This window comes from Gorilla gorilla, chromosome 4 (genome assembly GCF_029281585.2).
Source record: "Gorilla gorilla gorilla isolate KB3781 chromosome 4, NHGRI_mGorGor1-v2.1_pri, whole genome shotgun sequence".
Lineage (NCBI taxonomy): Eukaryota > Metazoa > Chordata > Mammalia > Primates > Hominidae > Gorilla > Gorilla gorilla.
Window position 1 is genome coordinate 14584909 of NC_073228.2, and position 24718 is coordinate 14609626.

The 24718-nt window shown below is 57.5% G+C and overlaps 1 protein-coding gene across 5 annotated transcripts in view; it reads right to left on the bottom strand.

Moving 5' to 3' along the window:
• Positions 1-24718, bottom strand: part of SEPTIN9 (septin 9) — a 222044-nt gene that overhangs the window by 110804 nt on the left and 86522 nt on the right. Inside the window, exon 1 of one of the 5 annotated variants that reach the window (XM_055388824.2) lies at positions 17033-17294. The exons of the other annotated variants lie outside the window; for them this stretch is intronic. Coding sequence (XP_055244799.1) covers positions 17033-17087 — 55 coding nt within the window. The 5' untranslated portion in view covers positions 17088-17294. Of the gene's footprint in view, positions 1-17032; positions 17295-24718 lie in introns of those variants that run through there. 5 annotated transcript variants of the gene reach the window in all.

Consider the following 24718-nt stretch of genomic DNA (forward strand, 5'->3'; position numbering starts at 1 on the left):
CTCCAGCCTGGACAACAGAGCGAGACTCCGTCTCAAAAAAAAAAAAAAAAGAAGGGAAATGTGCAATTTTTTTTTACCTCTGAAACATGAAGGGGAGGTGGCTGCAGGCCTTCTGGGAAAGATTTCTCGACTCTTTTTTTTTTTTTTTTTTTGAGACGGAGTCTTGCTCTGTCGCCCAGGCTGCGGTGCAGTGGTGCGATCTCTGCTCACTGCAAGCTCCGCCTCCCGGGTTCATGCCGTTCTCCTGCCTCCGCCTCCCGAGTAGCTGGGACTATGGGCACCCGCCTGGGATAGCCACGTAGCAGCTTCTGCTTCAAGCCATCTCTCTTTACGCAGAGCAGAACCAGGACCACAGTAAAGGCTCCAGAGGAGGCCACCGCTCACAGGGCCTTGGGTCCTCTTCTTGAAAGGCAGCCCAGCCTCCAAGAGGGCAACAGCGACTGATTCGGGACGAAGGCCTCTCTGTGCCTGCTCCCACCATCTACCGCGTGCCCCTGGTTCCGGCAGCCACAGGGTCATTCCAGGCGGACTTTAAAGTGGCGCTAAGTTGCCGGACTTCGTCTTTTCTTTACTAGATCAGTTATGGGAATGGGAGCACCTCTGGCACACTCTCAGATGTGCTGCACTGGTCTAGCGCTCCCCCCACCCCCCACCCCCGGGTTCTAAACCAGCTGCTGGCTGCTCCACTAGGAGCAGATTGAGGGGAAATGGGCGGAAGCCGCAGGGGAAGAGATGTGAGGCAGATAAAGAGGAAGAATTTCCTGGCTGGGGTGGGGCCGCCAGGGCCTGGGTGAGAGGGCCGCCCACCCTCCGTCCCTGGTGGAAGGCAGCAGAAGTGTGAGGACGGATCTGTGTGGGAGGGTCTAGGTGTGGCCTGCCTGGGGGTAGGAGGGGGATCCGATGACCTTTCAGGTCTCCTTGGGTCAAAGACTCCCTGATAAATGGCTGTCGCTGAAGGCAGGAGCGAGGCCCTGGGAGGTGATTGACTTCGAAAAACCACAGGCTGCAGCTCTGAGGGCCTCAAAGGTTAAGTACGGAGTCCCCCAAAATGAGGCTTTCCTCAGCTTTAATCCACCCACGTCCTTTAGGTGGCCCCAGACACCCCGCCAGGGCCTCTCTGGCAGCTCTCCGTCCTCGATTCTGGAGACAGAGAAATGTGATGCTGGCTCCTGGTCTGCCCATAGCCCCTCGTCCCCACCACAGGGTCGCCAGCCACCTCCTCAGCCTACCGCGTGCCCCTCCTTCCCCTCTACTTCCGACCCTGCAACAACAGCAGACTCTTCCCCAAACACTCCTTTGCCCAGACCCCGGGCTTCAGGCATGCTGCTCTTAGAAATGCATCCCAGCTCCCCGCGAGGAGCCAGCAAGGCTGCTCTGTGCTCCTTCCCATGGATGGGAAGCTCTGCCGGGGACCAGGACCCAGACCTGGAGACCCTGAGGAGCGTGTTGGTCAGTGTCTGTTCTGAGGCCCGGGACGGAGCTGCCAGGCACAGGCAGCATCGGTGTGAGGGTCCAGCCTCCCAGACAAGCTCTCCCTTGTCTGTTCCCAGACCTGTCACTGCACACACAGGCGGTGACCATTCCTGATCTGCCTGGGCAGAGAAGCCACCCCTCCCTCCCTCCTCTTCTCATTGTCGATTAGGGGAAATGTTACAAGCACTTAAAAAATGCAAAAAAAAAAAAAAAAAAGCGCCTAACACCAGGGACCACTTGGCCCAGGTGGAGCCTCCATTAATCACGGGGCTCTCTGTGTCGTGGCCCCAAGGCGGGCAGCAGATGGCCTCTGCCCGAGCCAATATGAGCTGCAGCCTAATTACAAGGGACGGTGACCCCAGGGAGCAGAGTTCAGGCTCCGGTCATAGCTGCACCCAGGAGCCAGCTGCTTCCCAGGCCTGCAGAGCCAGGGGAGAGGTTTGGAGGACCGGCACTGAATGACATGATCCAAAGCACGCCAAGCTGGGCTGGAGGTGACGGCAGAGCCACAGTGGCCATAGAGCCCCCACGTGAACCTACACGGATCTGCCTGGTTTAGGTTCTGCTGAACTCCAGGGTGAGGGGGACCTGGTCTCCATTCTCAAAGACATGAAGAGGTTGACAAAGAAGAGTCACAGATAAAAGGGGGTGGTGGGTGTGCTGTGTAGGAGAGGCCTCAACTGGACGCAGAAGTTTCCAGAAGGGGTAACCAGAGAGAGGCAGCACCTCCAGAAGATGGGCTGCCTGGCTGCTCCAAACAGCCCAGGGTGTGACTGAGAGGACTCTCGGACTCAGCCGGGGCCCCTCCTACTCTGAGACAGCGCATTGGGAAACTCCATCAAGCCCAACTAAGAACTTGAAAAGCTCCCTGGAAACCTAGTGGGCAGGGCGGGCCCGTGGGAGGACCCCTGGTATACCCCGAGAGCCAGACACAGCGAGGGGGACCCACACTTCTGCCCAGAAGCCTCACGGTGGGGGGGCAGGAGCCCAGGGAGGAATAGGTGCTGAGACCAGAGGGGCCTACAAGAGAGGGGTCTGGGGTAGGGGGTAGCTGCTGAGAAGTCCGGGAAACGGCGCCTGCCTTTGGGGAAGTGAAGCTCTGGGAACAGGGTTGGTGAAGGGGGCGGGAAGGGGGAGGCGGGGGGTGGAGGGTCAGGCTAGATCAGGCACCTTCCCCAGCAGCAGATTCATGAGCCTCTGGAATCTGTCCACAGAAGTGACAAGTGTCCTGCTCCCAGCCCTGTTCACACACTCACCCATCAAGCGTGGCAGGGACAGCCGCCTCTTACCATCCACCTTGGGACCTGGACCTAAGTGGAGGTTTCTGGAGGGGCAGGTCCAGGGGAAAGGGTCTCCTCAGAGGCAGCCGCCATTCAGAGGACCCGAGATGAGAACCTCATCACGCCCTCATCAGACAGAAGAGATCCGCGGTGTCTCCGAGCGTGGTCTCCCACTCCCCACCCCAGCAGCGTTCCCTCCGCTCACCCCAAGCCTAGAACATTCTGCTTCCCCTAAGATCAGCTGCTGCGGTGGACTGAATAGTGACCCCCAAAAGACATGCCAGAGCCCTAGCCCTCCGACCTGTGAATGTGACAGGAGTTGGAATAGGGTCTTTGCAGATGCAATAAAGGATCTCAAGAGGAGAGTATCCTGGACTTAGGGTGGGCTCTAAATGCAATGACAAGCATCCTTACAAGACACAGAGACACAGAGAAAAGGCCATGTGAAGACGGAGCAGGGAGTGGCGTGACACATCTACATGCCCAGGAGCACCCGGGAGCCACCAGAAGCTGGGAGAGAGGCCTGGGCCGGAGCCTCCCGCAGAGGCCCCAAAGGATCAGCCTGGTTGACACCTTGATTTTGGACTTCTGGCCTCTAGAACCATCTTCAGCCCCCAAAGTTCGTGGGGCTTTGTTGCAGCAGCCCCAGCAAACTGTCACGGGGGCCGTCCTCCCCTGCTAAGCCTGGTACCCAAAGCTCCCCAGCTATCTGGGGCTAACCACACTGACCCTGGGACTTTCAGGTCACCCGTGTGTCCCGCTCTTCTGTTTAACCTTCAGTGCCCGTGGGGTCACAGCTTCTCTCTCGTGATATGAGTCCTCTGGGCCTCCGAGTGCTCATCTGCCCTGCACTGAAGGCTGAAGTTAAATCCTGGAGAGAACTGACCCCTCTTGTGGGCAGGGCGGGCACTGTGCCCCCAGCACAGCCAGAGGGTACTGGCTGAAATGTGTCCCTGTAAAGTGTCTCCCCTATGCCCGTATTTTCCTTCCAAGTGGGGAAGCCAGAGAGGCCTCCCCGATCTTTCCCCCAGCCCCCTGGGGCAGGAAGCCTGTGGTCACCTGTCCGCAAGGATCAGGTGGACAGACAACTAGCCCCTCCCAGGCCACACCTCATCAACAGAGGGCCCCTCAATTCTGCTGGTGGCCTATGAGAGAAGGAAAAACTGAAGGAGTTGTTTACAGTAAACTCCAAACCCTTGTGCCAGAGAGGCCCACGGCTGAGCAAGGTACCCCCACCCCCACTGCCCTGAGCTGCCAACTCAGCCCAGCTCAGCACTGTGACCTCTGACCTGCCTGTGGGCCACGGGAGCCAGGCCTGCCAATCAGCATCTCCCAGATACCCATCTTGTGAAGTCCCCAGTGGCTGAGCGCTTCCCCGCCCTTCCCGGACAGCGTGGGCTACAGGGAACATTGGGCAGGAAGACAGCCAAGCCTCCACTGCCCAGAAACTGCCCGGGCCCATTGCAGCAACAGGGACCCACCCACCAGCACGAGGCCCCTCTGCAGGAGGGGTGGGGGCAGGAGGGAGCCTGTGGGGCACAGGGCTGCAGGAGGAGTCATTCTTCTCTTCATTAAATCGCAGGTTTCAGCCAAGTTATCCCCAGCATGGCTGCTTGCGTGGGAAGCCCACAGCTGAGGGACTGTCTGCACGTGGCATGCAGGAGTCACAAGCGCCATCTACACCCCACCCCGGGCCAGGCAGATGACCTCTCTGGTCTCAGTTTCCTGATGAGAAACAGGAAGGGCTGGACCGAAAGATCCCTTCCAGCCCGGACATGGAATGACCCCACGAGGGCCACGGTGAGGTCTGTCCCAGCTCCGCACACTAGCTCGGGCCAGCAATTTCCAAAGGCACAGCCACAGGGGCCTCGGAGCAGGGACAAGGAGGACCAGCCCGCTTCACCCTCCTGGGCAGAGGTCAAGGACCCTGCCTTTGGCCCACATTCCTTGTGGCCAAAAATGCAGAAGCAGGCAGCGCTGGCAGAGGCACCTAGACCTTTGGGCAAAGCAGGGGCTCCACCTGACACCCCAGGCCTGGAGCACGAGAGAACCAGCCCAGGCCTCAGGTCCCCTGACTGCCAGCGACCAGGGAATGTGACACTTTCCGGCCTCTGCTTCCTCATCTCTCAATCCTAGGGGGAGATTAGGTTGGGTGATGTGTTTTTCTTTTTGACAGTAAACTTTATATTTATTTTTATTCTTGTTTTAAGAGGGGGTCTCCCATGGCCGGGTGCAGGGGCTCACGCCTGTAATCCTGGAACCTTGGGAGGCCGAGATGGATGGATCACTTGAGGCCAGGAGTTTGAGACCAGCCTGGTCAACATGGTGAAACCCTGTCTCTACTAAAAAATATGTGAGCTGGCAACTCCAAGTCCCCAGCAGCCTCCGAATGGAGGCTTTCCTCTTGTAGGATTCTCAAATCCTACAAATACGAGTGTCTGTAATCCAGCTACTCAGGAGGCTGAGGCATGAGAATCACTTGAACCTGGGAGGCAGAGGTTGCAGTGAACCAAGAACATGCCACCGCCACTTCAGCCTGGGACACAGTGAAACTCTGTCAAAAAAAAAAAAAAAAGGTGGGGGTCTCCCTATGTTGCCCAGGCTGGTCTCAAACTCCTGGGCTTAAGGAATCCTCCTGCCTCAGCCTCCCAGAGTGTTGGGATTACGGGCACGAGCCCATGAACTTTTAAAAATAACATCTATTGCTTTGTTCCTGACTGTAAAAGGAATTTAGGCACAAAGCCGAGAATTTGCAAAATGCACAAAAACAAAGGGAAAAAAATCTATAAACCCACAACCCAGGTAACTTCCATCAATATTCTGACAAATGTCTTTCCACTCTTTACTGGGGAGTGTGTGTGTGTGTGTGTGTGTGTGTGTGTGTGTGTGTGCGTTTAAACAGGTTCATACAGTGATGATGTTGGGTGCTTTCCGCCATGTGGCTGAGGTCCCTACACATTTTGGGCCCGTTCTCTCGATTCCTCTGTAGTTCTGATGTTCTGATTCCAGATATGTCATTCTTGGCTCGGACTGTTCAGGAGAATCATTTCTGGATCTTGCTAAAAAATGGACTGCTGGTCCCCAACTCTTGGTGGTTCTGGCTCAGGAGGGCTGGGTAAGCCTGGGCACCCCGGAGTGTTTCTGGGGCGCTGCAGGTATGAACCTCTGCCCTCCTGAAGACTCACAAGCCTCATCTCCCCCATCCCCTGCTTCCTCCCTGAGAATCCTACAAGAGGAAAGCCTCCATTCGGAGGCTGCTAGGGACTCGGAGTTGCCAGCTCACAGCCCCACCCTGCCCCCACCTCCCCGGGAGTTATCCAAGGACAATGTCCAGTCTCAGCTGCCAAGTCTCAGCTCCAGGGTCAGTCACACACTGAAGGACATGCAGAAGTCACCGTGTGCTGGGCACTGCTGAGGACAAAGGCCTGAATGACAAGCAGGAACAAGGTCACAAGGTCCCAAAACCTGCCCGAGGTCCCACAGTCAGGGCCTCGGAAATCCATGAAAAAAGCCAGTTTAATACCCTGCCACGGAACACAGGCAGGAGAGGGAGCAGCCCCCAGCCACCCACAGCCAGCCTCCTGCCAGCCTCTTTGCGAATCACCCCACTCCAGGTCACAGTCAGGGCAGCCGGCGCCTTCCTCCCTGCTCCACAGCCCTTGAGGGCAGGAGCCAGCTTGCCCATCATTGTCCCCTCTCCACTAGGGCCTGGCACCCTGCCTGGCATGTAGTAGAAGCCTAAGAAGGGCTCACTGTGTTCATCCTGCAATAGTCAATGTGTATGAGTGCTTACCATACCTGAAGACAGTGATTTCCTCTTGTCCCCATTGCACAGATGGGAAACTGAGGCACTGAGAGGCTGATGACTCCCCCACATTGCCGTGTGGGCAAGGGCAAGGCCAGATGTGAGCCGGCACGCTGGGCCATTGCGCCCTCTGCCTCCACTCCGCCCTGGGCCTGGGAAGGCTACCCTCGGAGATCCCCACGATGCTGACACCTCGCTCAGCCCCTCCGTGCACCGTCTCCCACGCCTCCCAGCCACCCAAAGTACCAGCCAGGTAGCACTGTTATTCCGGTTTTGCAAACTCAGTCATTCAGTGGAAGAGCAGCCAGGCTGAAGTGGGGCAGAGGCAGCCCCCGTCAGACCCCAGGGTCGGGACCCCCAGCCATCCCCACTCTCCAAGGACTAGTAGACAGAGATTTCCATCGTGCTCAGCCAGGGGCCAGGGAACAGGTCTCCACAGCGGGGAGTGATGGATGGATGCAGGTGCGGACTGGGAGGACCCGGGCCGGCCTTCCAGCGCTGGAACCTCGGCAGCCCAATCTACCTTGTTGGGCTCTCGTGGGGATTAAAAGACACCTTGTATACAAAGTACCAGCCCAGGGCCTGGCACCTAGGAGGTGCTCAATTAAAGGAAATGGTTATGAAAAATAACAAGGAGAAGCTCAGTCACAGGAGGTGCCTGTGGGTAAGGAGAGAACAGCTGGAAGGGCCTGGACTTGGGTCAGAGACAAAGAATGCAGGGAAGGAGGGAGGGAGAGAAAGAGGGAGGGAAAGAAAGAGGGAGGGAGAGAGGGAGGGTAGTGCAGGCGACAGCTGGCTCCAGGGCAGCTGTGTGCAGGAGCCTGCTTCATCATTTAAATATTAGGAGAGATGTAAATATTTGAGTGAGGTCCTCCCAGCCTGGCTTTGCTGTGGCCACAGCCAGGGCTGGAGAAAGAGTTCCTCCCTCACCAGGGTCTCTGTTCTGTGCCCCCTACCCCAGCTGTCCCAAGATTCCATGTTTCCGGGCCAGGAGTAGAGGTCTGAGAGCAGCAACCAGGCAGGGCAGGGGGGCTAGGGAGGGGCCCTGCCTTTGCTTCCACCCTCCTCCCTCGCCTTTGCCTCCACCCTCCTCCCTCTGCACAGTACTGGGCCTGCAAAGGTGCGAATGAAGGATCTCCTCCCCCACCCGACCCCAAGGGGCCCAGGCGGCCAAGGGTTTCTTTTGTAGTTTAGAAAAAAAGCAAAGCAGCCCTTTCTGAGGTTTTCTGGTGGAGGCCCAGGGTTTAAAGCTCGCTGCTACAAACCTGCAGCCCCCTCTGCCTCTCCAACAGTGCCTCTCTCCCACCTGGGTTATTTCACCACCCTGGTCCCTCCCAGCCCTCCAGGCCTCCTGGGGAGGAGGACAGATGCAGAGCCTGGATCTCGTGCGCAGCAGGGCCCCTCCAATGCTGCGGTGCACCCCGCTTGGCTGCGGGAGCCTGTCTCATGCCATGACCTGTGCTGGCACCAACAGCCCTCTCCCCACCTCCCACCTGAGTGCCGAGGGCAGCTGTGCCAGGCACAGACATACAGTCTTCCACACACACTATGAGTCTGCAGAAATGGCAAGAGAAGGCCGAGCGCAGTGGCTCACACCTGTAATCCCAGCACTTTGGGAAGCCAAGCTGGGCGGATCACCTGAGGTAAGGAGTTCGAGACCAGCCTGGCCAACAGGATGAAACCCTGTCTCTACTAAAAATACAAAAAATTAGCTGGGCGTGGTGGTGCGTGCCTGGAGCCTCAGCTACTCAGGAGGCTGAGGCAGGAGAATCGCTTGAACCCAGGAGGCGGAGGATGCAGTGAGCCGAGATCATGCCACTGCACTGCAGCCTGGGCAACAAGAGCAAAACTCTATCTCAAAAAAAAGAAAGAAAGAAAGAAAGAAAAAGAAAAAAAGAAAAGAAAAATGGCAAGAGAAGCTGGCCAGCATCACCTGCCTGGCAAACTCCTACCCCAGTCTCCGGTTAGGAAGCCTTCCTCCAGGAAGCCCTCCCGTTCTACCCCTTCTCCTGAGCCCATGCCTAGACCCCCAGTGCCTAGAACAGAGCTGGCCCTTGGGATACCCATGGATGGCTGTTGGATAAACAAATAAGCCAACTGCCTCTCCCACCCCCAGCGATGCTCCTGGCCTGGCAGGGCATTCAGCAGTAATGCTCCTCGAGTGGATCCCAAGGAGCATCTCTCACCGTGCAGTCTGCACCAGGGATTCCAGCCCTTCATTTTAAACCAAAGGAAAAAACCCAACCCCAGCAAACATACAGAGCACTCCATTCCCTGACCTTTAATGGGGGGCAAGAGGCAGAGGACAGAGGAGCAGACCACCCCTCCAGGCCTGGTTTGGAGCCAGAAAGACTTGTATGCTCTTACTGTAGATAACATCGGTCTCTGGGGGACATAGGGCAGGGGCCTGGCCTGCCCCTCGCAGGGAAACTGCCCACCCACGTGGAAAGCAGGGCCAAGGGTCCCTGCTTGGAACCAGCTTCCTGCACATGGGGTGGGGGGTGGGGACAGAAGGAGATCCTGCCTGGACTGCATGGAAATCCACCAGACTGCTGGCTGTTGACCTGGCAGGAGCAGAGCCATCTCCATCTTTCAGGGCCCTGCCTGGGGGAGGGGAGAGGCTAGGTGGCTCTGTCCAGGCCACATTCCCCATGGCCGGGACTGCTCTCTTCCCACCAAAAAGAAAGATGAGACAGGTCCATCCTGAACCTCCTGGAGACAGGAAGGGGGTCTATCCGTGGCCCAGGTGGCTCCCTCCCTCATACCCAAGGGGTCCCGCCCCCTGCCCTGCCCCAGGCCCAGGCCCTGCCCCAGGGAACTGCTGCCTGCAAAGGCCACAGGTAGAGACAGCCAGGAATGCTCTTCATGCCACTGGCTATGGGTTGGAGGCTGCGAAACCAGGCACAGAATCAGAAAGACCTGCCACAGCCTGCAAAGGGCTCCAGAGAGCTCCAGCCCCTCAGAGGGGCAGCACTGTAGAAGGGGTGAGAAGAAAAAACCAGCTCCCGGGAACTGCCCATTCAGAGTCTACATAACACCCAGGTGGCACGAGACAACGGCCTACTCCCCACCCCACCCTTCCACTGTCCCCCAAGACCTGAGTCCCTGGGGGTGCCCCTAGCAGACAGGGGGTGTGGGGTAACTGCCCCCCTCCAACTGTACACCTGGAAGCAACCTACACTCAGATGACCCCTCCGAGGCTGTGGCCAGAGTTGGGGCAGGGGAGGGGAAGCGGGTGGATGGGAAGGCGAGGGAGACTATCCCAGGAAAGCCGCTCCAGGTGTCTGCAAGGCTCCATCGCCCACATCTAAGGCACAGGCTCCTGGCTTTGAGGACACAGGAAATTCGATGCCATGTGGAGAGGAGGGCACTGCAATGTATTTAAGGCCAGGCCCCTTGATTTTCTGGATATTGGACAAATGATGGCTTCCCCAGTTGGCCCAGAGATGCCAGGGGTGACAGAATGCCAAAGGCTGTAGGGGGATATTCAGAAATTTCCGAGAAAGAAGATGGACAAGGAAAAACAAAAAAATACAAGCAGCTCAGTAGAGTCTGAGCCCCGCATTCCCGGCCTCCCCCATGGCCACGGGCAATCCCCTGGAGACCCAGCTACGGGAGCAATGGAGGCAGGCATGGGTGGGGAGGCAGGCATGGGTGGGGGGGCAGGCATGGGTGGGGAGGCAGGCATGGGTGGGGGGGCAGGCATGGGTGGGGGGGCGGACATGGGGGGGAGGCGGGCATGCGGGGGGGGGGGGGGGGCGGGCCTCGCTGTTTATGGTCCCGGCTGACATCGAGGTCATCTTCTTGTCCCTCTGTCTAAGTTTCTGGGCATTGGCAGGACTTTTAAAAACGACAACAAACTTGAAGTCTCTAGAACTGTCTCCTGGCCCAGTCTAAACGGAGCCTCGGGGCTCTGCAGACCAAATTAAACAGCCTGAGCCCAGAAATGCCCCAGGCGCCTGGGGGTGTCTAGGGGCCAACTGGTGGGTCTGTTTGGCTGGAGAGATGACAAATCCTCCCACTTCTGGGACTGTGTTCCAGAGAGTTCCGGACCCTTTGGTCTCATAAGCAACTCAGAGCCTCCAAATTTGGGAAAAACCAAGAGGGCTTTGGAAAGAAAGCCAGTGTTTGACCATTTTTCCTCAGTGGCTTTGTCAAGGGAGAGCACAGGAACTTGGTTTTTGGCTGGGTTTCTGGGATGAATCAAAATTTAAAAAAAAAAAAGTCGGGGGAGGGGGTGGCGGAATCGTCCGGGGCTCCAGCCTAGGCTATACACCAAGGAGACTTCAGAGGAGCAGGCCAGCCCCATCCCCGGCACGGTGACGGAGGGGCATTTGGCTGGCTGGCAAAGGGAAGAGATGGCAACAGTGAGGCCCTGAACCCGGTGGCCAGGCCTCATCCCTGAGTGTGACCTCCCCCGATGCCTGGGCATGGAAGAAATGGGAGGTGGAGAAAGGAGGAGGAGATCCTAGTTCTGCTGTCCCGGCACCAGGCTACCAGGGAACAGCACCTCTCTCCCAACGGGTAGGCAGAGGCCACAAGTTGCCAGGCTGAGAAGTCCCTGGCTCCTACAGACAAATGCACAGTCTGCATATCTGCATTACCCTGGGTGATGCCCATCACGTACGGCCACCACGCACGCTCTCCACCACCAAGACAGCCAACGAGACCAGGTGGCCACTGTGTACCAGGCACTGTGGTGACCGCCTGATACTGACCCCTGGGGGCTCAGGCTCTCGGTGGGTTTGTTTTTCCAGGCACCCAGTCCCCCCTCCACCTCCTGACACCCCACGCCCAGTGTAGGGGTGTGGGGGTGCTCAGTGAATGGGCCCACGGGCTGGGCGAGCAGCACGCAGCCTTGGCCCATCAGCCCTTGGTCTCACCACTAGACAAGATGAGACTGTTCCAGCTGCCAGCCCAGCTCTGCACCACACTTGACTGGGCCCTTGCAGAGGCCTGCTGGATGAGAATGTTCAGGGCAGCAGGCGCCACTCCCTGGGACACACACCCTGCCACAACCGCTTTTCAGGGAAAGGCCAGCCTGCAGAGCCGAACGCAGGCTGCCAGCGCCCCCGCTGTCCTCATGGTCCGGTCATCCAGCAAGTGCTCACCTCATTGTCAGCGCTTGGCCCTGCAGATGGGCATATGGTCCACCCATCTGTGACACTCCAGGGTGGGGGTGGGGTAGAGGGTGGCAGGGAAGACCAGGACAACCTCCCAGTAAGAGGAGCCTGCAGCCAACATGACGCCAGCCTCCAGAATGTCAGCCAGGCAGGAAAAGGGGGGTCCCATGGCTGCACTGGGAGCCTGAGTATCTGTCGGGCTCAGAGGGACCCCCAGGCGGGCGCTACTGGCACTGGTGTCTGCCGTGCTTTCCATAATTAGTGGTGACTGTGCTGTCCGGCCTCATTCACACAGTGGCATCACACAGGCCCTTGCCTGAGACCTCCCATCCCCAGATCTACATGTTTAAGCATCCAAACCTACCTGTCCTCTGCAAATGCCCCCTTTTCCCGCCCAGATGCCACACCAGCCGCGACACCCACCACACCCGTAGGAGTCAGGACCCGTGCTCAGCACCATGGGCTGCATCTCAGAGTCCCCCAGCAACCCTCAAAGAGAGCTGTTTCTAACCCCACTTTGCAGGCAGGGAAACAGGCGAAGAAACTGAAGAAACCGAAGCCACCCAGCTTTCCAATGGCAGAGTGAGGGCGGCCTGGGCATCCCTACGCTGCCATACCCCTCACTCCTCCAAAGCACTGCCCCTCTGGATGCAAACTCTGTCCACTAGCCCCATTCAAAACCTTCCTGGACAGCCACAGCCCACAGAAAGCATTTCCAGCCTGCAGTCACCCAGTCACTGCAGGGGTGTCCTGGCGTTTACCTCCACCTGCCTCTTCCCGGACATCCAGCCCAGAGAACCCACAGCCCCGCTGCAAGGCTGATCACAGTGCATCTGCTGCCTGGGTGCTGTGTCCGCCCCCCTCTAAATGAACCAGCTCGTAGTCGGGACAGTGGGTCTGTCTGGCCCTAGGCTCTGAACTCAAAGAGCATCAAGTCAGTGCTGCCAGTGGCTGTGGGACCCGTGTAAGAGGCCTGCCCCCACTCCCCATGGCTCCTGCCTCCCACCACAAAAGCTCAAACTGCAGGGAGGCAGTATTCACAGGACGCCTTCAGTCTTGGCTGAAAGGCAGGATTCATCACACAAGAGGCCTACTGGCATTAATTAGGGACAGGTCTGCACCTATTACCAAGCAACGGGGCCTTTTTCTCTAGAGAGGAAAGAGGCACCTGAATCCTGCCAGTGCACCAGCTCCCACGTCCCAGAGGTGTCGGGACTCTCAGACAAGAAGGCATATCCACATGGTCCTTCCCACCCAGAAGCCAGTCCCACAGCCTGCTCTGCCTCCAGAACACAGCTCTGGGGGTCCTTCTCGGGCGACAGTGGGGGCTCGGGAGAAGCTCAGATGCCACACAGCTCTGGGATCTGAGCACGTGGGTCCTGAGCCAGATTGTTTCAACAAACATCAAGGACTTTTGGATTCTTTCTCGGTGTGCAAATCTGGTTACAGCAAACACCACTGAGCAAAGCAGGCCAACAGCTGGCACTTGGAAAGGCTTTTGTTACGCAAAGACCCGAGTTGTAATCGTGTTTGCGATAACAGATTTGGCCTGAATTCACGAAAGCACATGCCGTCCGCCAGCCCCGTGCCTCCACCAACCAGAAGGGAGAAAGAGGAAAGGGTCATCCCTCTTGTCACCCTATTACGGGCAGTGGCGGGTGCTGCAGTCGCCCGGAGGCCCGTTTGTACAGTGGAAAAGTAGAAAATGAGACTCTAAAAATCTCATCACCCAAATACAAAACATTCTCCTTGCTGCTACGTGGCAGCCTCCACAGAGCCCTAAGACCTTGAAGCTCGGAGACCTATCTTGAAGGGGGATTAAAGGTGGGATGCAGGAAGTTTGAGTCCATGGAAGACACTGATACCCTCTCCATTCCTGGGAACCCTGAGCCTGAAGGACGCGGCCTGAACAGCGGAAGGACTGAATCCCCATGCAACTCATCGGTGATAGAACATAAAGCCATGGTGCCCTCGGTCCCCAAGATGGGAGGGATGGGGAAGGCCCTGGGTGAAGGGGACAGGCGGGGAAGGAAAAGGTGAAGAGAAAGGTGCTCCCCAGGGAGGGGATGTGCCCAGGACATGGGACATTGGCAGAATTTTAACTCCGAGCACACACACAGGCCCACGGACAGCTTCCCATCTACCTGTTCCTTGCGGGTGTGCTGTGCCGGCCTGGGCACCTGCCCCTCTCCCCATGCCAGGTCACTTGCCATCTACCCTATATATTGCCACTAGTTCTAAGCCTCCCAGAACACCCTGATCAGGGCCCTGTGGCCTGTGTTACAGGATTCCAGGCCTAGACGTCTGCTCGATTGGAAAACTGCCCCCAGAGATGCGGTGGCTCAGAGCTCATCCTGCTTTGGGGGTGGCCCCTGGAGTCTCCGCCCCTCAGCAACCCACATGGTGACAGGCACCCACATCCGCTGGCCTCAGGAACCCTGGGGCCACCATCCCAGCGCTGTGAGGAGCTGGCAGTTTCCTCCCCACCCTTTCGGCCTACCTAGCAGGAACCAAGACACCAGGTGAGCCGCCCCGGGAAAGAGACCTGTGCTCCCACGGCGCTGCTCCTGCGCCCATTCCCAGCCACTCCAGATGCTTCCCGTGGACCAGCTGCACTCCCGGCGGGCATCCCTGGCCCTCCACAGCCTGGCCCATCTGATCTTCACAGGCAGGCCCCTCCTTATGCCCCAGCCCCCTCTCCAGCCAGCTCATTCCAGCCTCCCCCACTGCTGCTGGCTGCCGCTGGCCAGAAGGCTCTCCTTCCTCTTGCAATCCAATTCCTACTCTCCCTCAAGGTCCGCCTCCTCCATACTGACTTCTCCCCTGCTAGCTAGTGGTGACTTTTCTCTACCCTGATTCGGAAGCTGCCTGTCCACATCACCCCTGGCTGGGCTGAATCACACTCTCTCCTCCACCTCCTTCAATCATCCCTTCCCCACGTCTGTCTGTCCACCCAAGGTTGTCCAACTCCCATATGCACACCCCCACACCCTCCAACTGTACTCCAGGCTCCTTGGGCACCAGGGAGGGCCACCTTTCCACACCCCAGGTCAGCCCCCATGCACATGCGCACTCATGCACACACACACTCTCTCACGCCTATCGACTCGGGCCACCTGATGGCTCGAAGACCAGAATTCCCAGCAAAACCATTCAGGGCACACAAGGGGGAGACTGATAAACACAGGGAACCAGCAGATTGAGGCCCCACTCCCCGAGACTGAGAAACCTTCCCCCAGAGCCAAAGGATTGCCAACTGCTGCACCAGGATGGTCTCAATGAGCCCATTGTCTTGGACTAAATTACAGGGTCACGAAACTGGCTTGGGAGACAGCCGCAGAAGCAGCTCCAGATGGAGGCACGTGGGGGCGAGGGTGGAGTTACACCCAGAGACCCAAGGAAGGGGCACTAACAACTTTCATAGTGCAAATGGTGACAGCTGTACAACCAACACAACCCCAAACCCTGGCCTCCCCTCCCGCCACAGGGCTCCCGTTGAGACATGAGAGTTCTTCCCCAGAAATCCCACTGGGGACCCAACACTTTCTGTTAGGAACTGAGAGCAGAGACCTCGATCCCGCAGGCAGGAGGAGAGCTCTGCACAACACAGGGCCTCTCTCCATAAGGGCTTACTGGAAAGTGGTCAGACCGGCTAAGTCGTGCCACTTGGACATTTGGGACAAGGAAGGCCCCTGGAGGAGCGGTCGCAGGGAAGAGTTGCAAAGAGGCAGGGGCAGGGAGGTCACATTCACTCGGGGACTGCAGGAGGCTCAACGGAACACAGTGGACCTAGGGAGACCCCAGTATGAGCATGTGCCCAAAGATGTCCAGATGAGGAGGTGTTGTGGGGGAGGGGGGGTGGGAACAGCAAGCCCTCCCAGCTCTGCAGACCCAGACCTCCCCTCCCTCTGGGAAGCAGGGATGCAAAGGGATAGAGCCTGAAAAAGGGCTTTCACCACTAAGCTGACAAAGTAACTACGATGTTTCCAGTTCACACTCTGCACAGCGCCAGTGGCCACTGGATCACAACCCCCTCCCGTCCCTTCGCCGCCCCACACCCTCCTCAGGCTCAGCCCTGAAGAACAGCCACTGGCACTCTGCTTGGCGTCCAGCCAAAGTTCTGGTCCCCCAGGAGGCCCCGCCTCCCCCACCCAGATAGGGCTGACCCCAGGTGGGCCGTGTGGGCAGCTGGGCTCAGGACACCCAGATGTCAGCCCTGGTTCTGGCCATGGAGCGGGGAGGACCTCAGGCTGGTAACCTCCCAGCTTGGCCTGACACCTGGACAGTTTGCTCAATTCAACACAGCCTTTCCCCCTCCCGGCCCACCAGAGGGCTCTGCCCAAGTCAGCCTAGGAGCCTCTCCGAGGGGCGGGGGCTCCAGGTCCCGGCAGAGGCAGGCCCGCCCCTCAGAAGCCCTGCCCCAGAGCGCTGGAGACCATTGTGTGAGCTTCCCCTTCGCCTGCTGTATTTACTCCCGCGGACGCAGGACGCAGAGCCCCAGCACCGGCAGGCAGTCACGAGGACGCAGGAAAGCGCACGCACTCACAGGCTCAGAGACGCGGACGCCAGACCCAGGCTTGGACAGAGCAGCCCCGCAAGTCCCAACACACTTTGTAAACCCCGAAGACAGGAGAGAGCCAAAATGCTCTCCCTGCCCGCACGCAGGCCCCTTCTGTCCCCCACGGCCCGATTCTGGGAGGCGGATGAGGATGTCCCCAGGCCTGGATGGGGGCCATGGGACATCCCACTCTAGACCCTGCCACGACCTGGGCTGTGTCCGTTCGGTGCTCCCGGCCCACGGGCTGCACAACTTGGCGGCCCCGAAACTGGCGTGGGGGAGGGGAGGGCTGTCCACCCGAGCAGGACGCGGCTGTCCACTCAGTCGGAGGTGAGGAACGACCTCCCTATCCCGTTGCCGGGTCCAAGCGGGGCCCGAGAGCCGCCGGGGAGAGCCAAAGGGAGGGGACCGATGGATTTCCCAGAGTGAAACTGTGCGTCCTGGAGAGTTCCGAGGCAGCCTCGCGAGCCCTCGAGGAGGTCGCTGTCGCTTGGCAAACACAAACAACAATAAAAGGAAGGAAACCCAGGCGGCAGTGCGCAGAACGAGCGCAGGGTCCTGTGAGGGCGTGCAGGGTCTACGCGGGTCCCCCTAACAGGGTCCCCCACGTAGGCGGCGCGGGCACGGGGCCGGGGGCGCGCGGCGCTCTCGGCGGGAGGGCGCCTGGATTAGGGGTCCCGTCTCCCCTCAGCGCACCCCCGTCTCCCCTCAGCGCACCCCCGTCCCGCGCCAGGCCCACCCGCAGGGTCCTCTCCAGCACGTCCGCGGCCGCAGCAGCCAGCCCAGCACCCACCTTCGAAGTCCGAAATGATCCCATCCAGCTGCGCGTTGACCGCGGGGTCCGACATGGTGGCTGGTGGGCAGCGGGTCGCGCGGAGGGCAGCGGCGAGGAAGCGCCCCCGGCGGGGCCCGGGCCCTGCGCGCTGGCTGGGGCGCCGCGCCCGCGCTCTTGCAGTGCAGAGCTAGCCGCCGGAGGAGCCCCTAGGCCCCCTGGCTCAGCTGAATGAATGGGGGAGGAAGGCGGGCGCCGGCCCCTCCCCGCGCGCTGCGCCCCCGCCCCGCCCCCGCCTCCCGGGCGGATCAGGTTCCCGCACCCGCACCGGCCTCCCTGTCTCGCACTGGCTGCTCCGCCCGCCTGTCAAGGCCAGGCCTGGGGGGCTGGGGCCCGAGCGGCCGCTGGGGGACAGTCCTGGGCACACGACCGGAGCGCCCCCCTCCTCCCCGCCTGGCCCGCGCCCAGGGGACGGCGAGAGACGCGGCCTCAGCCCCTCCCCCCGGGCGCCCCGCTGCGGCCAGATGTGGGCGGATGTGGAGGCCGGGCCATGGCGAGGAGGGCGGGCGCCCAGAGGGGAAGAGATTCCTCCCCTTCCCCGGGCGCAGGGTCCTTCTGCAGGAGGCTGTATTTGGGCAGCCAAACAAAGTTCTCTGTCACCGCCGCCGCGCGCTCTGCGCCTGCAAGGGTTAAGCGGCAGCGCACGCGGCTGGCAGGCAGGATCCCGGCCTGTGGGCTCAAGAGCCGAGGGGCGCAGGGCGAACATGCGAGTCCCATGGCACCAGCGAGAGGCCACCAACTCCCACCCACCGAGGGCACCCCTGCAGCTAACACCCCCACCACGACCACCGCCCCGGGGGCCACTGCTGCACCCTCCTGGGTGAGCCCTGGAGAAGGCACTGTCCGGGAGAAGGGGCACAGGGCGGGGATGGAACACGGCTGTCAGAGAAGCCAGGGACGGGCGACGCCTCCCTTCCTCCACAATAAGGGCCTCCTGAGAGCAGGAAGTAGACCTTGTCAGGAGCAGACGTTTCCGAAGGAAGGTGTGAAGGAAGGAGCTAGGCAGTGAGTGAGCAGAAAGGGAGCTGCCCCAAGGGCTTCTCCCTCCCTTCTGGGCCCTAACCTGAGGCCTAGCCTTCCCTCCAGGCCAGCGGTCTCTACCCTTAAACTCTATCATCCACAAGGCAGGAAGGGCCGAGGGGCTGGGGTAGACCTGGGGACCTGGGTTAGACACAGAACTTGAGAAGCAACAGGCTCTCATCCTCAAGAAGGGCCCCCCAGGTCTGTCACCTACAAGAGAGAGAGGCGCTTCTTCCACTCGCCCTGGAAAGCCAGAAACCCACTCCTGCATGCTCTCCCTGTCACCCCGTCCCTTAGACCCTAGGCCTCTGCCCAGAGTCAGGGGCCATGTGAGAATTCACAACATGGAACAACACCCCCACCCCGGCAGCAGCAGGCCGCAACGCTACAACTGCACTCCGGTCCCTTGAATGTGTGGCCGGGGAGCGCCTGACAGCTCATCCTGGGTCTGAGGTCGCTCGCTGCCCACTTGCCCCTCCCCACCCCCTCTGAAATATCCCAAATGTGCAGGAGTGCTGAGACTCTCCAGCCATTCTGGAGAGGCGGGGGGCAGGGGGTCTCTTGCGGAAAATGTTCTAGGTTTGGGTGGCTTTTTAAGTAGATGAAATCAAGTCCTTCCTTTTTAAGAAAAGCAGGCACTCCCTCCCTCATGCTTTGGATATTTTGAACTATTTTCAACCAAGTGAGTTTGTGGACATGGGAACTGCAAAACCACAGACATTTCAGATGCGTGCACACCCTCGTCGGCCTGGGAGCCCGGGTTTCAGAAATGCAGCCATTGCTGCCATTAATAGCACCCCGTATCTTCCACGCCAGGCCAGGGTATGTCTTGTCTGAACTCCAGCACCTGGGCCTATTGGATAGTCCAGCCCCTACTGGGCCACCTGTCCACGCCGTATTTGGGGATTTGGGGGTCCAGTACCTAAGAAACTCAGCCCAACAACACAGCCCCCTGGGAAGATGCCGGGTCCGGCACAACAGCCATCCTAAGCCACAGCATTATTCTCGAGTGTTTTTCTAAAAAGCACCTGGTGAGTGTGGACACACCCATGCAATTGTTCTTTCCCAGGGCTGGCATGGAGTTCCACCAGATTAGCACAGGGTCAGCCAATTGTACATTCTCCGTCTCCACACACAGTGCAGCAAACATATTTAGTTCCCTGGGGAGCGCCGCCAGGGTGCACGCCTCACCAAAACGGGAACCCAAGGGACAATGGCAGGAGAGCAGCCAGAAAGTGCCCATGCCTGCATGACTGTGCTCAGAGCCCACCAGCTCCAGCCCCAGCCACTGCCCCTTCAATGTAATCACTCAGAGCCACATGACCAGGCCTAGAAACCTCCAGGTAAGGAGGTTCCCCGAGCTCTTTCAGGAAACCCAAATCAGGGCTTGGCCATACTCCCAGCCAGGAAGTTCACCCTCGTATCTAACCAACTGCTCTAATTGTACATCATTTATTTCCTTTTTTTTCCTGTCCTCAGAGGAGATGGGAAACAGCTGGGCACCACCCTTCAAGTCATAATTACCTTTTCCACATTCAAGGACAATCCAGTTGCTCCTTGGCCTTCTCTTTCTCAGCCTAAATCATCTTTCCCTAGCCCTTTAATCATATCCCGAGCTGTCCTTTGATCATAGCTAAGGGCTGGGTCCAGTCTGGGGCTCCAGGATTTTAATAAGGCCTGATTGCTACAGGATAGTGAGGAGGCCCCCCACCCCCCTTTCCTAGGGCCTCAGGGCCTGGACACACAGTCCCAGAAGGGGCACTGGGCAGAGAAGATGCACGTCGGCAGCAGAGAGGAAACTGAGCTGAAATTTGGCAAGAACAAAAGAACTATAAAGGCCTGTGCATCCAGCAAGGTGCATTCTTCCACGGTCACAAAAGAAGGCAAGACCGACTGCAGGCCTGGCCAAAGGGACCGCCTGCGTCTTCAGTGCACAACAAGACCTACAGTGGGCTGGTGATCCCCCCCAAAACAAAGATATGCCCACTTGGAACCTCAAATGTGACCTGATTCTGTTTAAGGGTCTCTGCAGAAAGAATTTAGGCAAGGATCTCAAGATAAGGTGGGCCCTAAATTCAATGCTGTGTCCTTCTAAGAGACAGAAAAGAAAGTACAGAGACACAGAAAAAGGCCTTGTGAAGACAGAGGCAGAGACTGGAGTGATGCAGCCACAGGCCAAGGAACACCTGGGGCCACCAGAAGCTGGAAGAGGCAAAGAAAGGTTTTCCCCTGGAGTCTTCAGAGGAAGCTGGCCCTGCTGGCACCTTGATTTCAGACTTCTGGCCTCCAGAACTGTGAGAGGACACATTCCCCTTGCTATAAGCCACCCAGTTTCGACAGTTGTTACAGCAGCCAGGAGAAACTCGTGCCTTATTCCCATCTGCATCATGCCTTGAGGTCAAAGCTTCATACAGCAAAGATGTCTAAGCAATCACAAACCCTGTGGGTAGCCCACCCGTCCAGCAGATCACTGTCCCAAGGGAAGGGGGATGGGGACAGGGAAGAGAGCCATAGGAAACCCCTGCACGCCTTTCTGGAAATGGGAAGGAGCAGGTCTGGAGAGAAACCCCACAGGTCAGGCCCCGGGGAAATGAAGCTTACAAAGCGTGGGAACGGAGTGGGGAGGAAATCCACGAGGAAGCAGCGTTTGGCGCACACATCCATATCCATGACCCCCCTCCAGGCACAGCCTCCATGGAGAGGCTCAGCTGGCAGGGAAGCAAAAGAGGCTCGGGGAGCGAAGGAAGGTGGGGGGCTCTCTCCCAGCAACACTGAGGCTCCAGACGGGACCCCCCATTAGGTGGCGGGCTGTGTCCTCATAGACAGAGACCTCCCAAGGGCAGGGCCCAGATGGTCTTGTCTCTGCGTGGCCTGACACAAAGTAGGCCTCCCAGAGCTGCCGGGCTGCTGGGTCTGTCAGTGGCAGAGCCTTCCACAGCCCCTCAAGTTCCCACAGCCCCTCATCTTAGGAAACAGCGCTACCATCCACCTAGTTGCTCAAGCCAAGTCTCCGGGCACCACTGTTGACTCCTCTCTTTCCCTCACCCTCAGCATCCAAACCATGGTGCGTTTCTACCTCTAGTCTCTCTGCGAATCAGTCTAAACCTCCCTCCTCCAGTAGTGTGCCAGTTAACGGTCAACAACCGGCCACCTGGGGCCAGCAAAAGCAACAACACTCAGTTTCCCGATTTGTAGCACTTGCCTATTCCTGTGGTGTGGTGTCAATATTCCTGCCTTGGCCAATTTCTTTCTTTTCTTTTTTTTTTGACAGGGTCTCACTCTGTCACCCGGTCTGGAGTGCAGTGGGGCAATCCTGGCTCACTGCAAACTCCACCTCCCAGGTTCAAGTGATTCTCCTGCCTCAGCCTCCCAAGTAGCTCGGATTACAGGCACCTGCCACCACTCCTGGCTAATTTTTGTATTTTTACTAGAGATGAGGATTCACCCTGCTGGCCAGGCTGGTTTTGAACTCAGATGATCTGCCTGCCTCGGCCTCCCAAAGTGCTGGGATTACAGGCATGAGCCATCGTGCCCAGCCGGCCAATTTCAAGTTATCTGTACGACATCATTGGAGGTGAGACTGAGAAGAGATGTTTAGTCACCACCAATATAGTGTTTCTATCATACAAATACAACCTCAAGAACATAACCGCAACAGGACAGACAATAGTTAAATGTTGCAAAAAACCTAAGAGGTGATGAAAGCTGTGTATTTATTATCTTTTGTTTTAAATATAATTACTTATAAGTAATTTTTTAATGTTTTGCTTAATTTTTCCTTTATAACTTGTAATTTAATTCATATTGTATAAATCTATCATTTTTCTAATAGAGCAATGCATTTTTACTGTCATAAAATATATGTAATATAAAATTTACCATTTTAGGCCAGCCACCATGGCTCACGCCTGTAATCCCAGCACTTTGGAAGGCCAAGGTGGGAGGATCACCTGAGGTCAGGAGTTCGAGACCAGCCTGGCCAACATGGTAAAACCCTGTCTCTACTAAAAATACAAAAATCAGCCGGGCGTGGTGGCAAACGCCTATAATCCCAGCTCTCTGGGAGGCTGAGGCACGAGAATCGCCTGAACCTGGGAGGCGGAGGTTACAGTGAGCCAAGATCACGCCAGTGCACTCCAGCCTGGGCGACAGAGCGAGACTCCATCTCAAAAAAAAAAAAAAAAAAAAAAAAAAATTTACCATTTTAACCAAGTTTCCATGTTCAGTGACATTAAGTACATTCACATTGTACACCCCATCAACACCATCCACCTCCGAAACTTCTTCCAACTTCCCAAACTGAAACTCTGTCCTCATTAAACAATAACTCCCCATCCTTCCTTCCCCTAGCTGCTGGCAACCGTCATTCCAATTTCTCTATGAATTTGACTTCACATAAGTGAAATCATACAATATTTGTGCTTGTGAGACAGGCTTACGTAGCATGAGGTCTTCAAGGTTCATTATTCAAGGTTCACATGTAGTGACAGAATTCCATTCCTTTTGAAGGCTGAATGATATTCCACTGTGTGTACACACAATTTGTATATCCATTGCTTCCACATTTGAGCAATTGAGAGTAAAGCTGCTACAAACATGGGTGTGCAAATATTTGTTCAAGTCCTTGCTTTTATTATTTTATTATTATTATTTTATTTATTATTAGCATTATTATTATTTTAGACAGTCTCACTCTGTCGCCCGGGCTGTAGTGTAGTGGCGTGATCTCGGCTCACTGCAACCTCCGCCTCCCAGATTGGAGCAATTCTCCTGCCTCAGCCTCCCGAGTAGCTGGGATTACAGGCACCCGCTACCATGCCCGGCTAATTTTTGTTTTTTTAGTAGAGATGGGGTTTCACCGTGTTGGCCAGGGTAGTCTCGAACTCCTGGCCTCAAGTGATCCATCCTCCTCAGCCTCCCAAAGTGCTGGGATTACAGACGTGAGCCACTGCGCCCAGCCATCACTTTAGTCTTAAACATCACAGCAACTCTCCCATTGTCCCATGAGACCCCTTGAGACAGTGGCTTTAGGGACTCCACACACACCTGTTCAACCCTGTGCAATGACAAAGCGCAGTTTCCTTTGCAGAATGGCAGAGTCGGGAGACTCCTGATGGGGCATGAGCCCAAAGGGGCAGAGGGGACATTCAGAACACACATGGATTCTTCATGTGCGTTCTGCCAGCCACCAAGCAGACCTGCCCCAGCCTCGACATGCCCAGGATCACAGACAGTGCATGGTTTCCACCTGGGCCAAGCCCCCGGAACCCCTTCTCTCTTTACATCACCTGTACTGGGAGCAGCCACCAGGCTGTGGACCACTAAGTCTCTTTCAGGCCACCTGAGTTTGCATTTCCCCATTCAGCCTGACTGAGCCGGTGTGCGGCTACCACACCCCATCACACCCTCTGCCTAGCCGCTTCAATGTAACCATAAGGTTTCACTCAAAGAAGCACATGACCAATCTGTTCCCCAGACTTCCCAGTGATGCCCCCAGCCTGCTTTGTGCAGAACATTTACAGCAAAACCTGACCACAGCGGCCTGAGCTCTTATCTCCAAGGCAGGGGACTTTTTAAACAAAGTATTAGTGTTCTAAATTCATGCTCTCCCAAGGAGGCTCCTGGCCTTCAGCACAGCAAATGCTCTGCTCCATGGCTCCCCGGTTCCCCACCCCCACCTCATCCAAGCTCCCCGCTCCGGCACTTGGGACTGAATCAGCTTGGAGTTCCCCAGCCCTGCTGCCTGCTGGCTCTGATGATACCACCAGGGACTGCAGCACTGCCTGGACCTTCTGTTGCTACATTTTATTGCAATAACATCCAACCTGATGGAACCCTGGGAGCAAGTGGCGGGGGCAGGGGTGGTGGTGGTCAGGGGCTGCACACACACAGGACAGAAGGACTGAAGGACTGGGTGGAAAGTATGACCCCTCCAAGATGATCCCTCTCCAGCAGAACCCTGGCTGTGCCTCCTGAACAGCGTTTGTTTATTTGCACACCCGGTGAGCTTTTTGATTAGCAAATTCAGATGCCTGGGAGGCCACCAGTGGCTCTGCTGAGGTATAACCCAGACATGATAGCTCATGTTTTCTTCCTGATCCTTCTCTCTTCACACAGTCCCATGACCAGAGCGTTCCTCCTACTCCTGTTCCTACTCCAGCCCCGCAAGACACAGTCTTGAAATGGCTAAAGTCTCCAACTTCCTAGCACCCGTCTGAGACTGGAGTACAAAAATGAGATGGGGACACAGTATCCCATGGACACCAGTGATGGGAAAAAACCCTCTGACCCTTCCGGGAGCTCTGCAAAGTCACACTAGGGGACAAGAAGGAGTGGCCAGCCTGGCACCGACCCAGCCTCAAAGCAGCCAGTGACTAAAGCACACAGCTGGTACCTCCTCACCCCCAGGGTACCAGGAGGCTTGGCTAGAACTCGTGCCAGCCAGGAGAAACAGGCTGTCCCTGGGGCCCTTGGTGTCCTGGCCTCCCTACTGTTTTTCTCAAGAAGGCACCCTGCTCTGTGGGGTCTGCGGCTGGAGGCAACTTGCCACCGATGCAGTGCAGGGATGAGGGCTGAGTCACCAGCCTGCCCTAGTTCCACGTCAGCAGGAACAACAGGGACTCAAGC